Source organism: Cloeon dipterum, chromosome 4, assembly GCF_949628265.1.
Source record: "Cloeon dipterum chromosome 4, ieCloDipt1.1, whole genome shotgun sequence".
Taxonomy (NCBI): Eukaryota; Metazoa; Arthropoda; class Insecta; order Ephemeroptera; family Baetidae; genus Cloeon; species Cloeon dipterum.
The window spans coordinates 28070835-28092853 of NC_088789.1; the positions used below are offsets into that span (position 1 = coordinate 28070835).

General features: G+C 38.5%; 6 protein-coding genes across 6 annotated transcripts; 4 read left to right on the forward strand and 2 right to left on the reverse strand.

The window, feature by feature from the left end:
- Positions 1–1268: 1268 nt before the first annotated feature.
- On the forward strand, positions 1269–6371 carry parvin (beta-parvin). Its single transcript, XM_065489741.1, has 9 exons — positions 1269–1469; positions 1532–1716; positions 1779–2096; positions 2768–2893; positions 3064–3153; positions 3211–3384; positions 3916–4319; positions 5717–5960; positions 6014–6371. The coding sequence occupies exons 1-9, from the start codon at positions 1309–1311 to the stop codon at positions 6088–6090; spliced, it is 1779 nt and encodes a 592-aa protein (XP_065345813.1). The 5' UTR covers positions 1269–1308; the 3' UTR covers positions 6091–6371.
- Positions 6372–6721: 350 nt separating this feature from the next.
- Positions 6722–9730, forward strand: LOC135943474 (beta-1,4-glucuronyltransferase 1-like). Its single transcript, XM_065490015.1, has 5 exons — positions 6722–7033; positions 7083–7283; positions 7338–7514; positions 8377–9033; positions 9340–9730. Exons 1-5 carry the CDS (start codon positions 6926–6928, stop codon positions 9622–9624), a joined length of 1428 nt encoding a protein of 475 aa, XP_065346087.1. The 5' UTR covers positions 6722–6925; the 3' UTR covers positions 9625–9730.
- Positions 9731–9866: 136 nt separating this feature from the next.
- LOC135943475 (beta-1,4-glucuronyltransferase 1-like) lies at positions 9867–13997 on the forward strand. Its single transcript, XM_065490016.1, has 5 exons — positions 9867–10461; positions 10521–10721; positions 12434–12610; positions 12722–13378; positions 13628–13997. Exons 1-5 carry the CDS (start codon positions 10348–10350, stop codon positions 13895–13897), a joined length of 1419 nt encoding a protein of 472 aa, XP_065346088.1. The 5' UTR covers positions 9867–10347; the 3' UTR covers positions 13898–13997.
- Positions 13976–14645, reverse strand: pen-2 (presenilin enhancer). The gene is made up of 3 exons (XM_065490018.1): positions 14456–14645; positions 14288–14392; positions 13976–14229 (listed from the first exon to the last, which is right to left on the reverse strand). The coding sequence occupies exons 1-3, from the start codon at positions 14514–14516 to the stop codon at positions 14090–14092; spliced, it is 306 nt and encodes a 101-aa protein (XP_065346090.1). The 5' UTR covers positions 14517–14645; the 3' UTR covers positions 13976–14089.
- Positions 14646–15309: 664 nt separating this feature from the next.
- On the forward strand, positions 15310–17301 carry LOC135943647 (beta-1,4-glucuronyltransferase 1-like). The gene is made up of 5 exons (XM_065490293.1): positions 15310–15559; positions 15613–15852; positions 15909–16085; positions 16315–16926; positions 16982–17301. Exons 1-5 carry the CDS (start codon positions 15446–15448, stop codon positions 17267–17269), a joined length of 1431 nt encoding a protein of 476 aa, XP_065346365.1. The 5' UTR covers positions 15310–15445; the 3' UTR covers positions 17270–17301.
- A 773-nt stretch (positions 17302–18074) lies between these two features.
- LOC135943648 (short-chain dehydrogenase/reductase family 9C member 7-like) lies at positions 18075–21772 on the reverse strand. The gene is made up of 8 exons (XM_065490295.1): positions 21565–21772; positions 19170–19376; positions 18930–19115; positions 18744–18876; positions 18571–18682; positions 18417–18512; positions 18238–18361; positions 18075–18168 (listed from the first exon to the last, which is right to left on the reverse strand). Exons 1-8 carry the CDS (start codon positions 21770–21772, stop codon positions 18119–18121), a joined length of 1116 nt encoding a protein of 371 aa, XP_065346367.1. The 3' UTR covers positions 18075–18118.
- Between the last annotated feature and the right edge of the window lie 247 nt (positions 21773–22019).

The window sequence follows — 22019 nt, forward strand, 5'->3', positions numbered from 1 at the left end:
TTACTTAAATTTTTTTAAAACTAAATTAAAAAAAACAGATCATTTTAGTTTATGATTCAAAGTTACATTCCTTTTTATCTTAATGTTAGTCCTGTGTAAAATTAAAGTCCAGTGGTAAATTCAGAGAACACGTATGTGCAGTTGTGCACGAAAAAGAAGTCAGCTATTATATACTCTGCGGTTTGGGAGTTAAGCTACGCCAATTAACACTGAGATTAGCCCGCAAAGTCGAGGCAAAAAGACAGTCCGTGCCTGGCGGGTGGTTTTCGCAGGCATCAGCCAGCACCCTCCGGTGGCCGCAAAATTTGAGCTCTCGCTCGCTCGCGCACTCTGGGCAAATAGGATTTCTGCGAGAGGTCGAGGAGCGAGAGGTGGCGGGCGCGGGCGGCTGAGTGACATGTAATAATTAATGACTCCCCTCAATTAAGCACGGCCAAGTGTGTCGCAAAACATTTACCAGAGAGCGACACGCATCTCTGCCCCCGGTGGCACCGGCGCCACGTAGTTTGCCGTCTCGCTCACAGATGTCGGACGCGAGCTTTGCTTTTTAATTCGCACGCTGGGTGCGCGGCGTTACACACACTACACACTCACCCCGCGTCAACCCCCGCGTGTTTATTTGATCGCATTATGTGCTAAGCAGTTGACGCTGGTTCGGGGGGTGAAATGAGGGATGGGAATGAGCCCATTAACACCTGTCAACTTAAGGGAACAACTTGAATAATATGTTGTTAGATTAATTTGTGTTGTATCAATCAATTTACTTAAATTTAATGATTAGAAATAATTACCGCTAACCTTACACGAAGTGTACAAAAAAATATAAATTTAAATTTATTTTGTGAGGTATTTTTTTTTAAATTTATGAACACATCAAATCTGCAAGCAATTTTTAAAGTTGAATTTGCGAATTTTTCTTACCGCTTTGGTCAAAATATCCTAAATATATTTTGCCTTTGTTGAGAGTTGCCTCTGGAAAAACTGTTATTTCTCGCCTATAAAAGGGATTTTTATCTCTTTTAAATACTTTCCAAGATTTTTTTCCTTTTGGAGAATTTTTTCCCCTTCATTCGGTTAAGGGAAAAGTATTATTTTATTTATTTTTAGAGCTGGCTCATTGTCAGAGCAATATCCTTCGAGTTTTTATGGTTATTTCGTTAAACACGACGCCACATATGAAGCGGATTTCCGTCGTTTTTCTTTCCGAGATAAAAAGTTGGGGTTTGGTCTCACACTATAACACTCCTTGCTAGTTTCCACAGAACACCCATTCTATTAAGTAGAGCGTTTTATTTTCTCAAAGTGAAAATGGAAAAAGATGAGCAGGTTGAGAAGCCTGTGGTGCGCACATTATTTCGGCAGTCCTCGGTGGAGATGAGAATGTACCCTGAAACAGACCAGGGCTCTTCGTCAGACGATCCAGACGAGGAAGAAGAAGTCGCTTCTTCTTACAATCAGCAGGGGAATAGGTACAATTATTATTAAAATAATTTTGCAACAATTAAAAAAACTTTTGCATTTTTAAAATAAGCCCGAATTTTATTTTCACTCACGCTGCAAATGCAGTGGTAACCAAAAAGGACGAGGAGGAGACAGATTTCCGGCCCAGAGTTGTCAGTGCAGTGGTTAAAAGGGATGAAAAACCACCCCCTACAACGCCGAGGCGCGTCTCCAGCCTGTCAAATGCCGAATTTATCAATCCCATCCAGAAGCGATGCAAGTATTTATTCTATTATTTAAAAATGTGTTACAATTTGTATTGTTTTAAAACTAAACAGGCATGGGCGAGGAAGACTTGAGCAAGGCTGAAAAGGAAATTAAAGAGGGTGATGCCGAAAAATTAGCAACTCAGCAAAAAAGCCACGCACGCGATTCGCAGTCTTCAGTTTCATCCTCTGCAAACACTCTAGAAAGGAAAAAAGTCAGCTTCGTGACGCCCCCAGGGGAAAAAACCAAACCAACTTTGGTGGAAATTATTGAGCCTGCCGAAATTAGAGCGGCACACGAAGATGACGAGAGGCCGCAAAGTGAAAGCAACATTTCCAAAGATGGAACCGAATATGCTGAAATAAGCTACAGTGTTGGAACACTAAAAGGTACACCACGACACTTTCATTAATTTATTTTTAGACAAAATTAAGGGGTGGGAAGAGAGATCTGGGGTGGTAGGGGGTGGTTATTTCATGCAGCACTCTTTAAAAAATTTATTGAAGTTACGACCCTGAAAATTTGAGCCTAATATGTCCATAACAATGATCTCAGAGGAGAGCAGAAATCATGCAAAAACGGATCATCTTTTTGAAGGGGCGGAGAGGGGTTGAAAATCACTGAGGGTGAAAGTTTTGCACTTTCACTATTTAGCTGGCATTATCAAGGTGCTACCCTAAAAATTTCATCCTGATATGTCCACAATTTCGTTCACGGGAGCATAGAGTCTCTGAGGGGAACCTGAACGCCATCCTAATCCTCACTTTTGAAGCTCGCAAGCTTATTCAGATCGAAAATTCCTCCCTTATATCCTTCCTCCCAACGATATTTAAGTAACTCCACATGTATATCAATGACTGCGGCCCTTAAACTAAAATAATTGCATAATTATTCATTAATAAGAGCAGAGGTTCCCTGTATATATATTACTCATGGTGTGTAAGAATTTTCCTTCCCGCCGTTTCCCCCACCCCTCCCGACGAGGCGCTACGTCACGCTACGTCACAGCCGTGTTTATTTACATCACTGACTGGTGTTCTGCTGTTGGTGTGACGTACAGCCCAAGAAATGGCTTCACCTCGTCCCAAATCTCCGCGAGCTGGCAATGTTTCGGCCAAACCTGAGAAGGAGGAGAGCTTTTGGGAAAAGATCGGCACTCTAGGACGAAAGAAACGCATAAAAGAAGGTAATTTGATAATATTTTCGGACTTTTATCCCCTGCAAAGGAGAATATTGGCGAACTGAAATGAGTCATGTCCATATTTGGAAGTGATCTCACTCAAGAAGTGTGTAGGAGGTGTAACGTTGTCCCTTTAAAGTAGACAATTAACAATCTTTATTTGTTTAAATTTTCAGTGCAAGAAGTACAAGAAGAGGGCAAATATGCCATCGACTCTCCAGGAAACCCGATTGCAGCAGACCTTCCGCCGGAGGAATATGCTCTGGGTGAGTTAATCAAATAGAAAAAAGGGTTTTTAACCTGTAAATAATATTCTCTTTTAGATGAAAATGAGGAGCGGTCCATGATCACACCGCAGTCCTTGGAGGACAGGCGTCTGCGAGAGCTGATCGAAGTGCTGATTGAGTGGGTGAACGACGAACTCGCCTCTCAGCGAATCATCGTCAAAAATCTCGAAGAAGATCTGTACGACGGCCAGGTGCTCCACAAATTAATTGGTATGATGTGGTTTTATTTTTATTTATTTTCAAATACCCAAAAAATACAAATATAAATTAAAAAAACGCCTTCAAGTAGAAAAATTCGATAAATTCCTACGCCTGTGTTTGTGGCTTTTCAATTTTTTTTTTTACTTTATAATGCTATAAAATTCGTTTTAAAGATTTAAATATTTTCTTCTCTGATTTTCTTTAAATTGTTACTGCTTGTAAAACCCTGATTATTAAAAAAATCGGTTTTTAATCGTTCTAAAATATTAATTCAACCAACTGTTATTCTTTGATATAACTGCATGTTTTGCACTTAAAATTTCAAATTTCTACTGAACACGTACTGTAGAAAATTAAAAATGGCCATTTTAATATTAAATGCGAGAATTTGGTTTCCCAGAAAGCAGATAAAAGCGAGAAAATCGTTATTTACGCAAAACTAGAAGGAATTTTTAAAATTTCAAAAAGAAAATCATCCAGCACTGTAAATTTGAAATTAAATCCTGAAGAATTCACTAATTTTCATAAAATAATTTCCAGAAACCCTGACGGGCGAGTATTTGGACGTGCCTGAAGTGACCCAGTCCGAGGAAGGCCAGCGTCAGAAGCTGAACGTGGTTTTGTCGACGGCGAACAAGGTTTTGGGTCTGCCCCGCTGGTCGCAGAACAAGTGGAGCGTGGAGAGCATCCACTCGAAGAACCTGGTGGCCATCCTGCACCTGCTGGTGGCGCTGGCCCGGCACTTCCGAGCTCCGGTTCGCCTGCCTGAGCGCGTCGCCGTGCAGGTGGTCGTGGTGCAGAAGCTGCAGGGCGGCGCACTCGCCCACCGCACGGTCAACGAGGAAATCACCTCGACCTACGACGACCTCGGGCTGCGCGGCGAAAGGGATGCCTTCGACACACTCTTCGACCACGCCCCTGACAAGCTGCAAGTCGTCAAAAAGGTTGGTCCAAAGGTTTTTGTTCTTATTAAAGTATTAATAATTTTATCCTGCAAAACTATCAACGTAGAAATGACGATTAATCGGGAATTCCCAGATTTTTAGCTAAATTCCTGTCTCTTTTATTTTTTTTAAATTTAATAATCTTCTCAGCCTTTTCTAAATTAAACTGGAGCTAGTTTTTGTTAAATCGCGGCTATATATTTTAGTGAGTAATTGATTTTTGTTAAATTTTATATTTTTATGTATAAAAAAAATTGAGGAAAATTTGTGAATTTATTTTGTCATGTTTGATCAATGAAATGTTTCTCTTTCACTTTACATTTTTGATCTGTGCTCATTTCGTGGCTAGACCAGGACCACCAAAAAATCGACGGTCCGTTTTGCGATTTTTATCAAATGCAGAATCTTTATTGCCAGCAATTTCATACATCAATTGGGAGGATTATTTACGCTGTTCAAAGTGGAATGACTGATAGTGAATTTACCCGCAAAATTCTTTAACACACGTGCAGATTAGGTCCTAAGGATCATGTATGGTTAAAAAATACGTAGCGCTGTAAATTTCCTAGAAAATCAGCCTCAAAGTTTGCATTGTTTGAAATGGAGAATTCTCAAAGGTATTTTGCAATCGCCAATTTTCATATTTACCCAAAGAAAGACTTACACTGTCGAACAGATCTTGATGAGAGGATTTCAAATCATGTGAGAAATTAGTAAATTTGTGTAAAATTTGCTTAGAAGGAAAAAAACTGGAAAGTCTTTCTGAATATAGGAAGTTTTTGACGCTACTATTAACTGGTAAATTTTAATGAGGCGAAACACAGACCCTTTTAAAAAAGCTGAAATTTCTGAAAAAAATAGCTTTCAAGTTTCAAGACTAAAAATATATTTTTTTATCTTCTCACTTTTAAATTTCGAAAATTTTTCCCATCCCGGAAGAAATTAATTTCCTTTGCTCAAAAAAGAGGATTTTGGATCCTCTTTTGCTTAGAAGTATATGAAAAATTGGTTGATTAAGGTTAACTTTTCATGTAATATAATTTTTTTCATAAAAAATCACTGTCATTCTGATTTAAGGAACAACGTAGCTCTATTTTCGTTTTTTGCAATAAAATCACATTTTTCTTACGATATAAACTTAATTTTCAGAGTTGAATTTTTCCGGAATGGCTTGAAAATTGATACCAACACAAAAATATTGAAATCAGGACCTATCACGTTTGAGATAATTCGAAAAACTTAGCTATCAGTGAAGAGTTTTGTTCTAAAATTGATTTTTCAAAGATACAGGACCTTGATGGAATCAATTCACACACATTTAAATTCCTAAAATGAACTAATAAAGAAAAAACCTGTTGCACATACATAAAGAATGTAAATTAATTAATATTTTTCAGTCGTTGGTGACGTTTGTCAACAAGCATTTGAACAAACTCGGTCTGGAGGTCACGGACCTGGACACGCAATTCCACGACGGCGTTTTCCTGGTCCTTCTGATGGGGCTGCTGGAAGGGTTCTTTGTGCCTTTATATGCCTTCCACAATACTCCTCACGATTTCGACCAAAAAGTACTCAACGTGAATCTGGCTTTCGATTTAATGCAGGATGTTGGTTTGGCCAGACCCAAAGCCAGGCCCGAGGGTAATTATTTTTGTAATTCATCCGATCCAAGTTATTAATTTTAATCATTTTAGATATTGTCAACCTGGATCTGAAGTCAACACTGCGTGTTCTCTACAATTTATTCACGAAGTACAAGAATCTGAGCTAAATTCCAGCAGTGTATTTTCGCAAATTATGACAACTGTAATTTAATAATCAAAAGTCACTAATTCCTTGTTAGTGCTCTGATTCAGTCTTAACAGAGCTTAATTTTTGTACTAAAACTTCTTGTGCCTATCATGCAGTATTAATTGTAGCGATTAGAATGACGTAATCTGTGCCTTTTTTAATTGGTCTGTTTCACAAATTGTTAATAATTACTATATGTATTGTTTATAAGAGAACTGACAGCGAATATATATGGATCAATAAAATACTTAAAAGATAAAATGCATTTTCTTTGAAATACCGAGTTATCAACAAAGAAATAAAAATTCTGTGTCCGTTTTTAATTAATAATTAAACAGAAGATAGGCTTGAGTGCCGCACTCGACATAATTAATTTTATCTTTTCTGCTGAGCATCTAATCACTTTTTTAATTCTTTGATTGCTAGTATGCTGGTTGAAGGGTGCGGCATTGTTTTACGTGTATGTGCCGAGGAATTATTTCAAAACAAGCTCAAAAAAGTGTCTGATATCAACTCCAATATAATCTAACACATGCCTAAAAAAGTGCCTTTGTCAACGATATGAAGAAAAGTTAATGTTTCATCCGCCGATCGCGGTATTGCACCTATTATATATATATACGCGCGGGATTAGCACTTTAGGGTACTTGACTATTACTAAAAGCAGATAATGTATGGCGCATATTTTTATCAAAACGAGGTAGCAAAGTTTCAGTCCATCTCGCGTATTCAAACATGCAGGCTTCGCCGATAAGGATGAGCAGTCGTGCGTTTTGAGCGATTTTTTCCAGTCTCATGAGGCTTGCAGAATAATAATGAGGATGAGAAAATCATTTCCCTTGTTAATATTGTTTATCATCAACATTTTATTTTTCCTCGCTGTGATATTCGAGGCGCCGAGCACATCCGCCCGGAATGGAGAGGTATATGTCCATACAAAAAATAGAATTTTTATCTTTTTTAAAAAATTAGATCTTTGTGATTGTTTCATCTCGAACACTGTCGGGGGCGCAGACCCTCGGCTCCGTGGTAGTTGATAATGCCGATGCTGGAAACACGTCTTTGGTGGAAATGTTTAAAAATACTCTCCTTTACGGAAAATTGGATCAATCAGGAACATACCTGACGCTGTCAAATGTTATCGTGGCCCTGGACAACGAAAATGTTTTAAAGGTGAGTTTAATTTAATGAGACGCCATTCATTTATTTTTTTTTTTAATTTTTTAGGAGCCTCTGTGTGTTGCGATCCAATCGTCTTTTGACCAGCTCCACAAACTTCCTGATTTTGTTTCCACGTGGCCAGGACCCGTCTCCCTCGCAGTCTTCGCGCCTGGCGACGAATTTCTCCTCGCAATCTCATACGCAAAATATTTAAGAGCCTGTTTTCCAGCAATCAAAGCCCAGGTATGCATTTTTCATTGCTGCAAACACTGATTTTTTTTACCAATTTCTGGCTCAATAAGAGATTATGTTTTTATCTTGGGGAATCCAAAACGATTAAAGGCTTTAGGGCTATAAATTATATATATTTTTAAATTAATGTGCGAAATGTACTAAGTTTTCGAGTGGTAAAACCTTCAGGTTTTTAGTTACTGAAGGTTAAAGGTTGAATCTTTTTATTTCGGGTTATTATTGAGCCGCACGATCGGTAGATTTTTACCCTCAGGATATGTTTGGATAAACAATTTATATACCATCAGTATAGGTGAGAAATCGAACCCTGGCATCAGGGTAGCCCTCGAGAGATCGAATCATTTAACTCCCACGTTTATAGACACATTAACGACGCCAGACGGACTGTATAGTTTCGATTTGCAAAATCTTTACACCGTTGGAACAGAAAAATCAAGAGCTTTCAGAATATGTTCAATTTGTACCTTTAGGGGCCGTCAGGGTCCTAAGGAAACGCTCTGATGTGCCAAAATATCGTTCCTGAGCGTCCTGATGGCTTCCCAAGGGTCGAATTGCACATATTCTGAAAGCTCTTGACTTGGCAGTTCCAACGGTGTGCAAATCTTGAAGATCTGTTCTGATCATGGTCTTGTCTGACAAACGTCTTATATTTCAGTCCTAAATTATAACATAAAAATGCTATTGCTGGCCTGACAAATACCTTCAGGTTGAGGTTATGTCATAGGAAAAAAAGTAATTTCCTCCGAGAAATTGGTAAATAATAAATAAGCGTTTTTTTCAAAGCTGCAGGTATAAGCATAATTGATAAAATTTAATTAAACGATAACGTAATGCAATCTTCTGACACCTATAGGTGAACTGGCACTTTGCTTTTCCTATCGATTACCAAGCCAACGAGAATTCCATCGGCCAGGTCTGGCGGGACATGGCGTTGAACTGCAGTCTGAACCAAAATGAAACCCTTGTGAGAGTGCTGGAGAGACTGAGTCCAGAGGCGAGAGAAGATATATCTGCGAAGAGAAAAAACCACGAACTGCCGTACCCGCAAAACCTGATGCGGAATTTAGCCCGGCAGCACTGCCTGAGCGAGTGGGTCATGTGTCCGGACATAGACATGGTGTTTCCCAGACCTGACCCGCTCGTGCAGCCGCCCCTAACGGACAGACTGAAAGCTTTTCTGCAGTCCCAATCAGCTGCCGAAAGTGCAAATTCCGTTTTCGTGTTTCCTCTGTACGAAGTGAAGCACGAGAATTTCACCCTGCCGAGCAGCAAAAGCGAGCTGCTGGCGTACAAGAGGAGAAACTGGGCCCAGGTTTACCACGTCAAGGTGTTCAGTCCGAATCAGGGCTGTTCTAAACTGGCCACCTGGGAGAAGAGGCCCGAGGAAAACGTGCAGGTCGCTTACAAAATTGAGTTTAAAATGTGGTGCGAGCCAATCTACGTGGCCAAACGGGGAATTCCACTGTTTGACGAGAGATATGTCGGTTACGGAATGACCAGGAACACTCAGGTACGAACTTGATTTGCATGAAAAAGGGTCGCAGACCAATAGAATCCAAGCAAAAAATCAGTTTTTCGTGTTTTCACACAGAGGAACTTGAAATTCCATCGCGCAATTCAATTCAATTCAATTCAAATTTTTCTTTATTCATTAATTCGCGCACAGCAGAGCCTTTTAGAAAATATTTTTATATTATAAAACGAAACACTAATATAGTTGATCTCCTAGCTTTCTAGAGGAAATCCACATAAATAATCGATATAACTTTCAAACTTATTATCATTTATTTTTAAATGGAAATGACCCATTTTTTAGGCATATGAAACGGCTCTGGCTGGCTACAATTTCTACCTGTTAGACGGCATTTTCCTGAACCACGTGTGGGGCTTGCAAAGTAGATCAATGCAGGGCAAAGCTCGGAAGAAGGAGACATCGATGAACCACAAATTTTTCGCCAGCGTGCACGCTCGAGAACTGGCTGCGAGATACGACAGCGACAAATTTAACGTGCTCTCCATTCAGAAGCAGGGAAAAAGGAACTACAACGTCGCCATGGAAACAGTTAAACCAAGAAATAAACAAATTAATTTAAACACCTAGTTAAACAATCTACGATTACCTTTGTTCTCACAAGGGTGATTTTCTCAGGAAAAAATACATGTTTTTATGTAATCTTCTAATAAAACAATGGGATTGAGTTTAAATACATATTAATGAACGACATAAATTACTATTATTGAGAAAGAAATAAATTCATTCGCAAAACGAAATCGAAATAATTAGAAATTTCAGTAATTTAAAGATAAAATAAATTGCAGATGATTGAGGACTGGAGATTTTAGACTGTTCAATATTTTTTTGTGAGCTATCAATCGTTGCTAGATCGTCAAATTAACACGACTCATGCAATTTAAGTGATTTACACCGTACTTAAAACTATATATTAAACTCAATTTAACGCTGTTTCCAAAATTTTGTTCCTTATGCTCAAGACTAAAGCACTATTTAAAATTTTCCAACTCAAAAAATACAGAAAAACAGAAAAATTTGATTTTGTTACAAACCCTTGAATGAAAAGGACCTGTCAGAACATTAATTAAAGACCGACGCTCTTTATACATATTTTTGTAAAAGAGTAGTTATAAAAGCAGCGTAGACATGGAACTGAAACGCTTAATTATTCTACCTCTTATCAAATCGAGCTGGCAAAGTTTATGTCGCTCATTTCAACATGCAGGCTTCGCCGATAAGGTGAAAAAAAGGACAGGAAGCCGGACATTTTGACCCGAATTTTTCCAGTCTCATTATGAACCTTGGAAACTAATGAGAATGATGAAGAGAAAATCATTTCCTTTGTTACTATCGTTTCTCATCAACATTATATTTTTCCTCGCTGGGATTTTCGAGGCGCCAAGCACATCCGCCCGGAATGGAGAGGTATATCCATCTACTCACAAAAAATTATAATATTTATCTTTTTTTAATAAAAAAATAAGGCTTTAGTGACTGTGTCATCTCGAACACTGTCGGGGGCGCAGACCCTCGGCTCCGTGGTAGTTGATAATGCCGATGCTGGAAACACGTCTTTGGTGGAAATATTTAAAAATACTCTTCTTCACGGAAAATTGGATCAATCAGGAACATACCTGACGCTGTCAAATGTTATCGTGGCCCTGCACAACGAAAATGTTTTAAAGGTGAGTTTAAATTTTAATGAGGCGTAAGTAGTAGAGGTCTGAGCCGCTCATTTTTTGTAAACTGCTGGCTAAACCGGCTAAGCCGCATAAATCTGGCGGCTGCGGTGGATCGCCTAATATAGGCGGCTGCTGGCTCACGGCGCGGCTCGAGTCACTCACAAATCACCTTTCGGAAATTGAATTTTTTCTAACATTTTTTTACGAAGGTAATTAGGATTCACGAATTAATTTTCTTATTAGTCCTTCCTATCAGTCAACAAGAGTAGTGAATCTCAAGACGCAGGGAATCGAAACTGGAAACTGGAATCCGGTCCTTTTTTTCCCTATATATTTATAATAATTTCCACCACAGCAAAAAAGCAAGCTGAAAACTGTAGAGTGGTTTTATAATTAGGTTTGGAAAAATTCCACTACAAAAAAAATACGACATATTTTATTTTTCAGATTTTTTGCATCTCCAAATCTAAGGTTCTAGCCATCAGAATTGCAAAAATAAACCACCGTTAGACTCGTCTCAACCTCCAATAACCAGCTAAAGTATTGAAGAATTGCGTCATCCACCCCTTTCAACTCCATTGCTACAATTTTGATAATAGAAATTTTATCATGCCCCTTCTGTGGGATTTAAAATATTTTATCCAAAAACCTTTCAAAATTAACTCCCCGTCCAAAATCAGAATAAAATTTATTGCAAATTTTTTTTTTTTAAAGAAATATATTTATTTTGAAAGCTACAGAAGTCCAGCCAATTCCGGAGAATTAACGGCTGGTGCTTATTCTGCTACACAAGGCAGCATAATTTTAGTACATTAGTGTGCAAATTACATCAATAAATTATTTTTTAATGCAGTGTCGTCATTGAGAGTCCATTCTATTTTTAATAAGCCACTTTTTGATGTTTCGCTTCACAAAAGCGAAACATTATTGAATACAAAAATCTAGAGGCATACAATTTTTACTCTTTCTAAAGGGATGAAGTATAGAAACTTAGGGGTGCCATAGAGACTAAGCAAAAGCACCCCTTAAACCTTCAGATTGTCATGGGAGGTCAAGACGAGTTCAACTGTGGGTAGTTTTTGCAATTCTGATGGTTAGGACCCGAGATTTGGAGTTTGAAATAATGTCAAAACACGAAATCACGAATTTTTAATTTTTTAACTCCAAATCCTGGGCTCTAACCATCAGAATTGCAAAAATTAAGTACCTTTAAGACACTATACTTGACCTACCCTGAATAGCTGAATAGTTCAGGGTGTTCTAACCCTCACCCCTTTCAACCCCTTGGTTTTGTTATAATAAATTTGTACTCAAAAGCATTTTCTTCAGTTTTAAAAATATTTTAGCGATTGGGGTTGGAAGGTAAGCACCCCTAAACCCTTCAGCTGGTCAGGGGAGGTTTAAATAAGTTCAACGGTGGCTATTTTTTGTAATTCTGATAGTTAGAACCCGAGATTTCAAGTTGCAAATATAACGAAATTTAAAATATTTCTATTTTTCTTACTTATTTGAAAAAAAATAAATAAAACTGAAAGTTTTTTGACATGGGACAACATTTATTTACATTTCCTAATGTTCAAAGCCATTTTCAAAAATACATTTAGATTTTTTATTCTTAAATAGTTGATTAGAGAGCACTAAGAGCTCGGATCGGCGCGGCTCGCTCAGACCTCGAAGCGTTAGGCGTCATTCAATTTTTTATTTAATTTTTATAGGAGCCTCTGTGTGTTGCAATCCAATCGTCTTTTGACCAGCTCCACAAACTTCCTGATTTTGTTTCCACGTGGCCAGGACCCGTCTCCCTCGCAGTCTTCGCGCCTGGCGACGAATTTCTCCTCGCAATCTCATACGCAAAATATTTAAGAGCCTGTTTTCCAGCAATCAAAGCCCAGGTAAGTATTTTAACACTGCTTTTTACCAATTCCTTATTCAACGCTGCAATTAAAAATGATTAATAAAATTTAATAAACGAGAATGAAATGCAATCTTTTGACACTTATTAGGTGAACTGGCACTTTGCTTTTCCCATCGATTACCAAGCCAACGAGCATTCCATCGGCCAGGTCTGGCGGGACATGGCGTTGAACTGCAGTCAGAACCAAAATGAAACCCTTGTGAGAGTGCAGGAGAGACTGAGTCCAGAGGCGAGAGAAGACATATCTGCGAAGAGAAAAAACCACAAACTGCCGTACCCGCAAAACCTGATGCGAAATTTGGCTCGGCAGCACTGCCTGAGCGAGTGGGTCATGTGTCCGGACATAGACATGTTGTTTCCCAGGCCTGACCCGCAGGTGCAGCCGCCCCTAACGGACAGACTGAAAGCTTTTCTGCAGTCCCCATCAGCCACAAAATGTGCAAATTGCGCTTTCGTGTTTCCTCTGTACGAAGTGGAGCACGAAAATTTCACCCTGCCGAGCAGCAAAAGCGAGTTGCTGGCGTACAAAAAGAGAAACTGGGCCCAGATTTACCACGACAAGGTTTTCAGTCCGAACCAGGGCTGTTCTAAACTGGCCACCTGGGAGCAGAGGTCTGAGGAAAACGTGCAGGTCGCCTACAAAATTGAGTTTAAAATGTTATGCGAGCCAATCTACGTGGCTAAACGGGGAACTCCCGTGTTTGACGAGAGATACGTCGGTTACGGAATGACCAGGAACACTCAGGTACGAATTTAATTTCCATTAAAAGGGTCACAAACAAATAGAATCCAAAAAACTGTTTTTTAATTTAACACTCAGGGAACTTGAAATTCCATCGCACTGCAGAGCCTTTTTTCAAGTTATATGCAATATATTTATGATGAAAAACGAAACACTATTAGTTGATCTCCTTTCTAGAGGCACTCAACATGATTGAAACTGTCAAAATTATTGTCATTTATTTTTAAAAGGAAATTATTACTCATTTTTTAGGCATACGAAACAGCTCTGGCTGGCTACACTTTCCACCTGTTAGACGGCATTTTCCTGAACCACGTGTGGGGTTTGCAAAGTAGATCAATGCAGGATTTCGCTCGGAAGCGAGAGGCATCGAAGAATTACATATTTTTCACCAGCGTGCATGCTCGAGAACTGGCTGCGAGATACGACAGCGACAAATTTAACGTGCTTGCCATGCAGAAGCAGGGCAAGAGGAACTACAACGTCGTCATGGGAACAGTTAAACCAAGAAAACAAATTTAAACACCTTTGTTCTCACAAGGGTTATTTTCTCAAGAAAAAATAAATGTTTGCATGTTTTCTTCTAATAAAACAATGGAATTGAGTTTAAATATTATTTAAAGACATAAATTATTATTGTTGAAAGAAATAAATTCATTTACACCAAAATTAAAGCCTTACTTTAAATATATTCACATCGATAATTTGCGTCAGTCACGGAATGCCTTGAGGAATCATGAAGGAAATACTGTCAGCGAATTCTCCCCATTCTGCTCTCTTGGTTTGAAATATGATGATCCAAGTTGTGAGGCCTGCAGCCCAAATAACTGCTCCGATCGCAGAGAGAATCACGTCTGCAATAATATTATGAATCATAATTTTCCGGCTTAAATTTCTAATCGCAATACGCACATCGCCTTATCAGCTTCTGCTCCTCAAATGGATTCCTCCTGAATGCCTCCCAGAAAAACCACACAGCGTTGATTGCCCACAAAAACGGCAGAAAAGCAAATCCACCTGTATATTATAAGAGGATATTAAAAAAAATTGTCGAGAAGAAAAATCAAGAAATAAACCCACCTCTAAAATACCACTTGCAAAGATCAAGTTTTTGGTCGTCTTTCAACTTTCCTAAATCCATTTCGCAGGCAGATCGGCAGCAGAATTTGTTTTACAACAGGAAAATAGGTGGAATCGTGAAATCGGACGATTCTTTAAGGCTAATCCTTTTTAGGGTAGATCAGCAGGTTATAGATAGGATGGTCAGCTGGTGGGTTGTGCACTAATAAATAAACGAAACAAACACTGACGAGTTGAGTGCCACGCCCCCTTTGCGAGCAGAGAAGAGAGGGAATGCGAAAACGGCGCGAAACGACTGCTCTCGCCGGGTATTCGCGTTCGCGCGCGCTGCCAAGAAATATAATAATCGAAATATTTATAAATTTCAACAGTTTTAAGTTAAAACAAATTGCAGATGATTAAGGACTGTGGAATTTAGACGGTTGAATACTTTTTCTTAGCTTTCAATCGTCGCTAGACCGTCAAATTAACCAAATTTACATGAATCATGCAATTTAAAGTCATTTGAATGATTAACATCTTTTACTTAAAACTGTATTAAACCCAAATTTATGCTTTAATTCTCAAATGAAGTCCTTTATGCTCAAGATTTTAGATTTCTAAGTGAGATTTTCAATCTAAAAAATTTAGTTTGGTCAAAAACAGAAATATTATTTTCATATCAGCAAAAATTTCAATTTATTGCAAAAAACTGATTGAAGAGAAAAATATAACGATCCAAAAATTATTTGAAACTGTCTCAATTTAAGATGCTTTTCAAAATTAATGTCATGAACCTCAAGATTAAAATAATTCACCTAAAAAATTATCATAGAACTGTGTGTGAAAATACTTTCGAACAATCGGTATATATACTTAAAATAATATAATAAGACATGCAAAGACCGCCCCCATTATCATGGTTATCAACTTTCTGTAAACTTCCGCGTCGGCGTGCTGTATTTTTCAAGAAAAGCAGGAGTTGACACGCACACCTGGCACCTGGCAGACATGGACTTGAAACGCTTTCTACCTCTCATATTTGCCCTTTACATTTTCCTAGCAGTCGGTTTAGTCCTTTTGTTCACTAGAAAAACCACCGAAATCCACATTGAGACGATTAAGGTAACAAAAAATCCGCAAAAAAACGCTAAAATAGTTCAAATTTAAAATTTCAGCGAGAACATTTCACGAATTTTTCACAAATATCTACAAACAAGAGCAGAAATGCAGCTTTAAGTTTTGAGGACATAAAATTCGCCACGCTGTTTGACGACATTGCCCTGAAGGATTTGTCCGACGTGCAGTTGGCTGTGATTTACAACCAGACCCTCCTGGAAAGCTATTTCGACGACCAAGCCACTTTTTACATTCTCCACGACGCTTTCCAAGGCACAAACTATCTCTCCCTTGCAAAGGTATTTGAAATAAATTAAAATTTGCTTAAAAATTAACCTGATTGAATTACAAAAAGGACCCTGTCTGCGTTGCACTGACTTTGTCACCTGACCAAATTCCACAAATTGCAAATTATTTGCAAACCTGGCCAGGCAGCGTTTCCGTGGCAGTCTTCGTTTCTTCTTTGGATTTCTACTACGCTATTATTTTGATCAACCTCCTGCGGGAGTGCAATAAAGACGTTTTCAAACAGGTAAAAAATGCAAATATTGTTAAAATTAAATCACTGAAAATTAAGAGAGAATCAAACTGAGAAAGGTTTGCAGGGGAATCAAGCGGCAAGCATTTTCCGAGTAAAATTTTATTATTTAGGGGCACACCATTGGATAAATCATGTATTTTTTTCGATAAATTTGGGAAAATCTAAAAATTTAGCCAATACATAGTCCTGAATTGTATTTCTAAATTCCATAATTTTTCAGGTCAGTTGGCATTTCGTTCTGCCGAGGAATTTCACCCCACCAATTAGCAAGCTGGGGATTTTGAGGACAGAACTAGATTGTTCTGTGGACATGCACGAATCGTACAATGTGTTGAGCAAATTGTTTAACAAAGACAAGGAAAAATCGCCTCTGCCGCTGCCAATTAACACGATGCGAAACGTGGCGAGCAGGCATTGCAGAAACGAATGGGTCATTGCCCCAGAGGTCGACCTCAGATTTCCTTCTGACAAATCAATTTATCCGAAACTGGTGAACTTCTTCAACGCAGCCAATGCTTTCCAGTGCGTCAAGTGCGCCTTTTTGCCGGCGACGTACGACGTTCTCAACGGCGTCATTCCTGAAAACAAAAAGCAACTCGTGGAGCTGGTTTTAAACGGAACTGCACACGTGTACCACGAGAAGAAAAGCAATTTCAGAAATTTTACAGGAAATCTCAGTTTCTGGGAAGCTTTGCCGCACAATAATGATGACTTTGTGGTTGCCTCCAAAATTAATTTAAAGTTTCCCGACCAGCCAATTTACATCACGAGACATGGCATGCCGAAATTTGATGAAAGATATTTGGGACACAGCTGGACCAGAAGTGTCCAGGTAAATCAACCCTCTCTGAAATTATACGCATTCAAAATTTATATATTTATTTCAGGCTCTGGAAATGCAGCTTGCGGAGTACAGGTTTTTCCTTCTGGACACAATTTTCCTTGTCCATGTGAATGGCACGAAGATCAATCAGGCAAATACTCAAGTGAACAAGCAAATTTTGACTCATCACTTGAGAGAACTGTCATTGAGATACGACGAATACCTGGAAGAACTAATCGAGCTCTACCCGTACGATTCTCCTCGGCTGGTGGACATTGTGCAGTCACCCCATGAACTAGAGAGGAAAACCGACCGTGAAGGTCTTCAAGGAAAAATAAAAAATGCCGATTAAATTATTTATAAGAACAATTTTTATTTGTTCTAAATATCTTCACCAAGAATTATTTATTTACAATACACGATAATAATAAATTAGTAAGTCTTGTTGTTTTATCTGTAGTTAATAGTATTTTAAATGTACACGTAAAATGGGAAAAATTCAATTAATTGTTCATCATTTTTTTAAGAATTAAAAATGTCGAAAATGACCGCCCATCCACAGTTATTGGCAAAGCAGCCTGTCCCCGGTCCCCGCACATTATTACACGAATTATTCGCGAGTTCAACACGCTTGATGTTCGCGCAAATCTATCGCCTCTAAAATATTTATGCAAACCGGTGTACGCCTAAAATACACATTGAAAAGCTCCGTTATCCAATATTACGCGCAGTTGTTGCCCAGCACCACCTCCGCAATTGAAAACAAGAATTCTTGAAAAACCCCATGACCCATGACGTGTATTATGAATGTACCAATATTCATTCTCCAAACAACAACTCCTCGTTATAAATGTCAATCATAATCGAGGAACAGTTAAATTACAGAATTAGTAAAAAATTTAATTGATTTGTTCGCTTGATTACCATTCCACCAATCAAAATCTATTCAACGATGTGTGAATTAATAAAATTCCCTATGTTATGAAATAACGAACATGATTTTACAGAAGTGATTAGCATACAAGCCGATTTTCTCAGAATTTTTAAACGACAATTTAGTCCTATCTAATTTTTTAAGCCATTGCGTCAGGAATGATATGATTTTTCAGATTTTTCCGTATGCTGAAAAGGTTTTTCTTTATTTACAATCATGCGCAATTGATACATCAGCTCTTTATTGTTTCTCCACAACGATAGTTAGCTACACAAACACCTCTGTGTCTTGGTCAGCAAAATGAGCACTAGAAATCTCTGGGCAAACAAGCAGCAGATTACAGCATTATCGCATTTACTTAATTTCCAAATCATTAATATCAGTACCTGCCAAGCCTGCGGGGGGAACGTCTGGTATGCTCTTGCTCATAATTCTGTCCTGCCATTCCGTTGGTATCGACGTCAACAAATGCACCATGAATTTAGTGCTCAGAGACGGAATGTAGGTTATCTAAAAGAAGTGTATCAAATTACTTCCGTCCGTAAAAAAATCGTAAAAATAATACCTTTGGCTCTTTACTGAGTATTGCGTCCACCATGTCGTCGACAACCTCACTCGTGTTAGTCCTAGATAATTTCTTTCCGGCTTTCAGGTAAAGCGTCTGCCGAAATTTAGATTAGAGAATTAGAAATCAATAATTAAAATGTCAATTTAGCAACCTTAAAAGTTTGGAAATAATTTTCTCCGTAAGATTTTTTTACTTCTGGCTCAGTTTTATCCCAGTGCGACTGAAGCGAGTTTCCAATATTTTCAGCCGAACTTAGCGGAGTCCTATTTTTTTTAAATATTTTACCAATTTTAATATTGTCTAAATTCTAATCCGCCTTCTTACATGTACGCCGTGGGTTGAATAGTGTGCACAGAAATTTTGAACGGTTTCATTTCCTTTCTCAAGACGTCTGCAAATGAAATAATGGCATGCTTCGACATGCTGTACGCTGAAAATCCAGGCAAAGAGTATCTGCCTAAAAGAAAACATTCGGTCTATTTATTTCATTTAAATAATCGGATCATTTACCAGCCACTGAAGCGGTGAAAACGACTCGCGAGCCTCTCTTCAAGCGGAGCAAAGGTAAAAAGGCTTTCGTCACTCTGATTGTGCCGAAAGTGTTGACTTCAAGCACTTTGTAAAAAGTTTCTATGCTCGTCCACTCAACTTGGCCGTACTCCGCGATGCCTGCATTATTCACCAGCGCGTGAAGCTCTATATTTGAAAAGAAGCTTTTGGGGAAATTATCATTTAAATATTTTAAAATACTTTTGTCGTCTCCCAAGTCGAATTTTATGAACTCCACAGCTTCATCGATAGATTTCTGATTTGTGATGTTGATTTCGATGACTTTGCACCCTTTTGTTCTTAATTGCTCGGCGCCGTCCGAGTCCTGGTTCAGCACGCCTGCATACACGGGGATTCCCATCGAGTTGAGATACAGGGCCAGTTTGAAACCAAATCCAGTGTCGCATCCTTTATCAAAATTGTTAGTATTAAAAATCTGTTAAATGTTTTAGGGCTGGGAATTTGAGACTTTTTTTCTGTGTGGCATCAGATTAGCACAAATTATGCAATTTTAAGTCTTAAAACTGTTTAAATTTTCTTTGAAATAATTTTAAAAACAAAAGTTTCGATCAGAATCACTGAATTTAACGCTGCCTGTAAATTCACAAAAAAGTAGAAGTCGGTAAATAGTATTTTACAATCACTTGGTCGCTTTTAGTATTCATTCAACGTCTCTAATTGAGCCTAACTCCAGGCAAAGTACATAGTTTTGAGGATTTTGATTATTTTTATGCCGCTCCTTGACAGGGCGAGTGGCGCGGCTTGGGGAAAATATGAGAACGTGCGCGAGAAATTGGGTCGGTGTGCAGTCGGCTAACTAACAATGAGAGAGAGAAAAGAGGGTGACGCGAGGCAGAAGTTAGTGCAATTGTGTAAAGTGCAGTTTATCTCTCATTGGGCAACATCCCGCAGCCACGATGTCGGACAAGGTTGGGGCGAATAAAAAGGTATAGAGTGTATATTTGTTTAAATTTCGCGTTTTTTAATGCCTTCGGCCTTCCCCTTTCAGATAGCCAAGTCAGAGATAGGGATGTAGATTTTAGAAACTCACACTGCGGTAGGCGCCATACCCTAACAAAATCTCAGCTTCTAATAGTCAGATTTATGAAAACCGCACACCACTAGACTCGGCCTTAATCTCTCCCTTAAACAGAGAAAAATAGTCCAAGGGTACCACCCCTTCAACCCTATTTAGCACAGTAAAAAACTAAAATTTTAGTTTTTGTTTAGCTTGCACCTCTTTAATTTTATCACCCTTAAACCACTTCAGTTGATTAAGGAGCGCGAATTCGAGCCAAGCGGCATGCAGTTTTGTAAATCCGATGCTTTAGAAATGAGATTTAAATGTCATTCTATTTTTTATCATGCCGGTTTCTGAAAGAAAAAACGCGTTTTCGCCAAATCTTAGCTTCTAATAGCAGATATTAAAAAACTTCACACGGTTTGACTCTTCATATAATCTACCCTAGATAATTGAATAGAAACCCTTTTCAACCCTTAAAAGGTCATAAGGTGCTGTAATAACAATTTTTTAAAATTTTACATCTTTAGAATGCAAAAGTGGGGTTTAAATATTTGGCACTTATAAAAAACGTTCTCTATCTGGGGAAGGCTGAAATTATTCTAGCGGTGTTTGATTTTTGAATACCTGATAATTACAAGCGGAGATTTAAGCGTGTAAACATTTTTTCAAATCCAAGTGGAATTTATTTTTTACAATAAAGTAAAATCACCAAAGCAGTTTTAGAGTTATCCAACCTAATTTTGCTGCGAGTCACAATCGCGCTCATCTATCACTATTTAAAAAAAAGGGGGAAGATATTGTTTTATCTCAAATATTCGCTCAGGTATTTAATGAATGTGTGCACGCAGAGAGTGCGAAGTTAGACTCATGAATATGTAACTAATTTTTTGCCCGTAAAAATGAGAGAAAGTCGGGGTTTTCTTATAGTGACTTCAGCAAAAATCAACCCGTCGAGAAAAAATGATAAAAATCACAATTTTCGAAAGCCATACTAATGTTCATAACCGCCAACAAAAAGGCACTGATTCCTTATTCTACACTTTTAAAACTATATCTTTTGGAGTGCAGAAAACCAAATTCGGTTCAGCCAACCACCGTAGCATCGTAAAAAAATATTTGAAATAAAAATATTTTCCGACGTTTCTACGGCGATTGGCTGGACTGATTTTTGTCTTGAAAATATATAAAAAAAATAACAAATTTAACAGCAGAATGCACAGTAGCAGGATTGAGTTTAAAAAGTGAATTAAAATCGAAAGTAACCGCTGGTGCCATATATTATGGTGGATTCGCAACTAGTGAATTCACGAAAGATTCAAAAGAAGCTTAATATTTATATGTATAGTTTTTTATCGATAACAAACATAGATATCGATTGATTAAAGGGTATATAATAATAATTGTGTCTCGGATCCTTGTCGAACTTTTAAACAGTCTAAACGCCACTCTTTCAAAGCCTCAAATGAAAAACGTCTAAAAAATCGACTGAATTAATCTTAAAATTAATTTTTATATGTGCCGGACGTTATCTCCAAAGACCACCGAATAACAAGAGGTGTGGCTGGGGCTCACCTGTAATAAACGTAGCCCTCTTGCTCAGATTCGGGATGAAGTTGGCCGCCCTCCGGCTGCTGGAAAAGGCCGCGCCCCAGATGGCCAAGTAGGCCGAAATGACGAGGGTGCCGGTCCAGGCGATGAGGCGTCGGCTGATGCCCACCCACAGCACCGACGCAAGGGCCACAAACCAGCCTAGGTAAATTTTACAGCTCTCGCTCAGCATTTTCGGCAGACTGATGATAACAAGTGCAAAAAAAATGCGCGACGGGGAAGCTCCGAGCGCTTTATCGGCGAGTGAGAGAGAGAGAGAGAAAGGGAGAGATGCCTGTGTAGTGTGACACTAACAGTCCAGTTGCCGAGTTTATATAGAAATTTTTACGTGGGAATAGTGTTGTGTTTGTGGTTATCTGAATCACCCACTCACGCGTGCGGTTCATCTCAAGATAGTCTCGTTATCAAGTAATCAATAA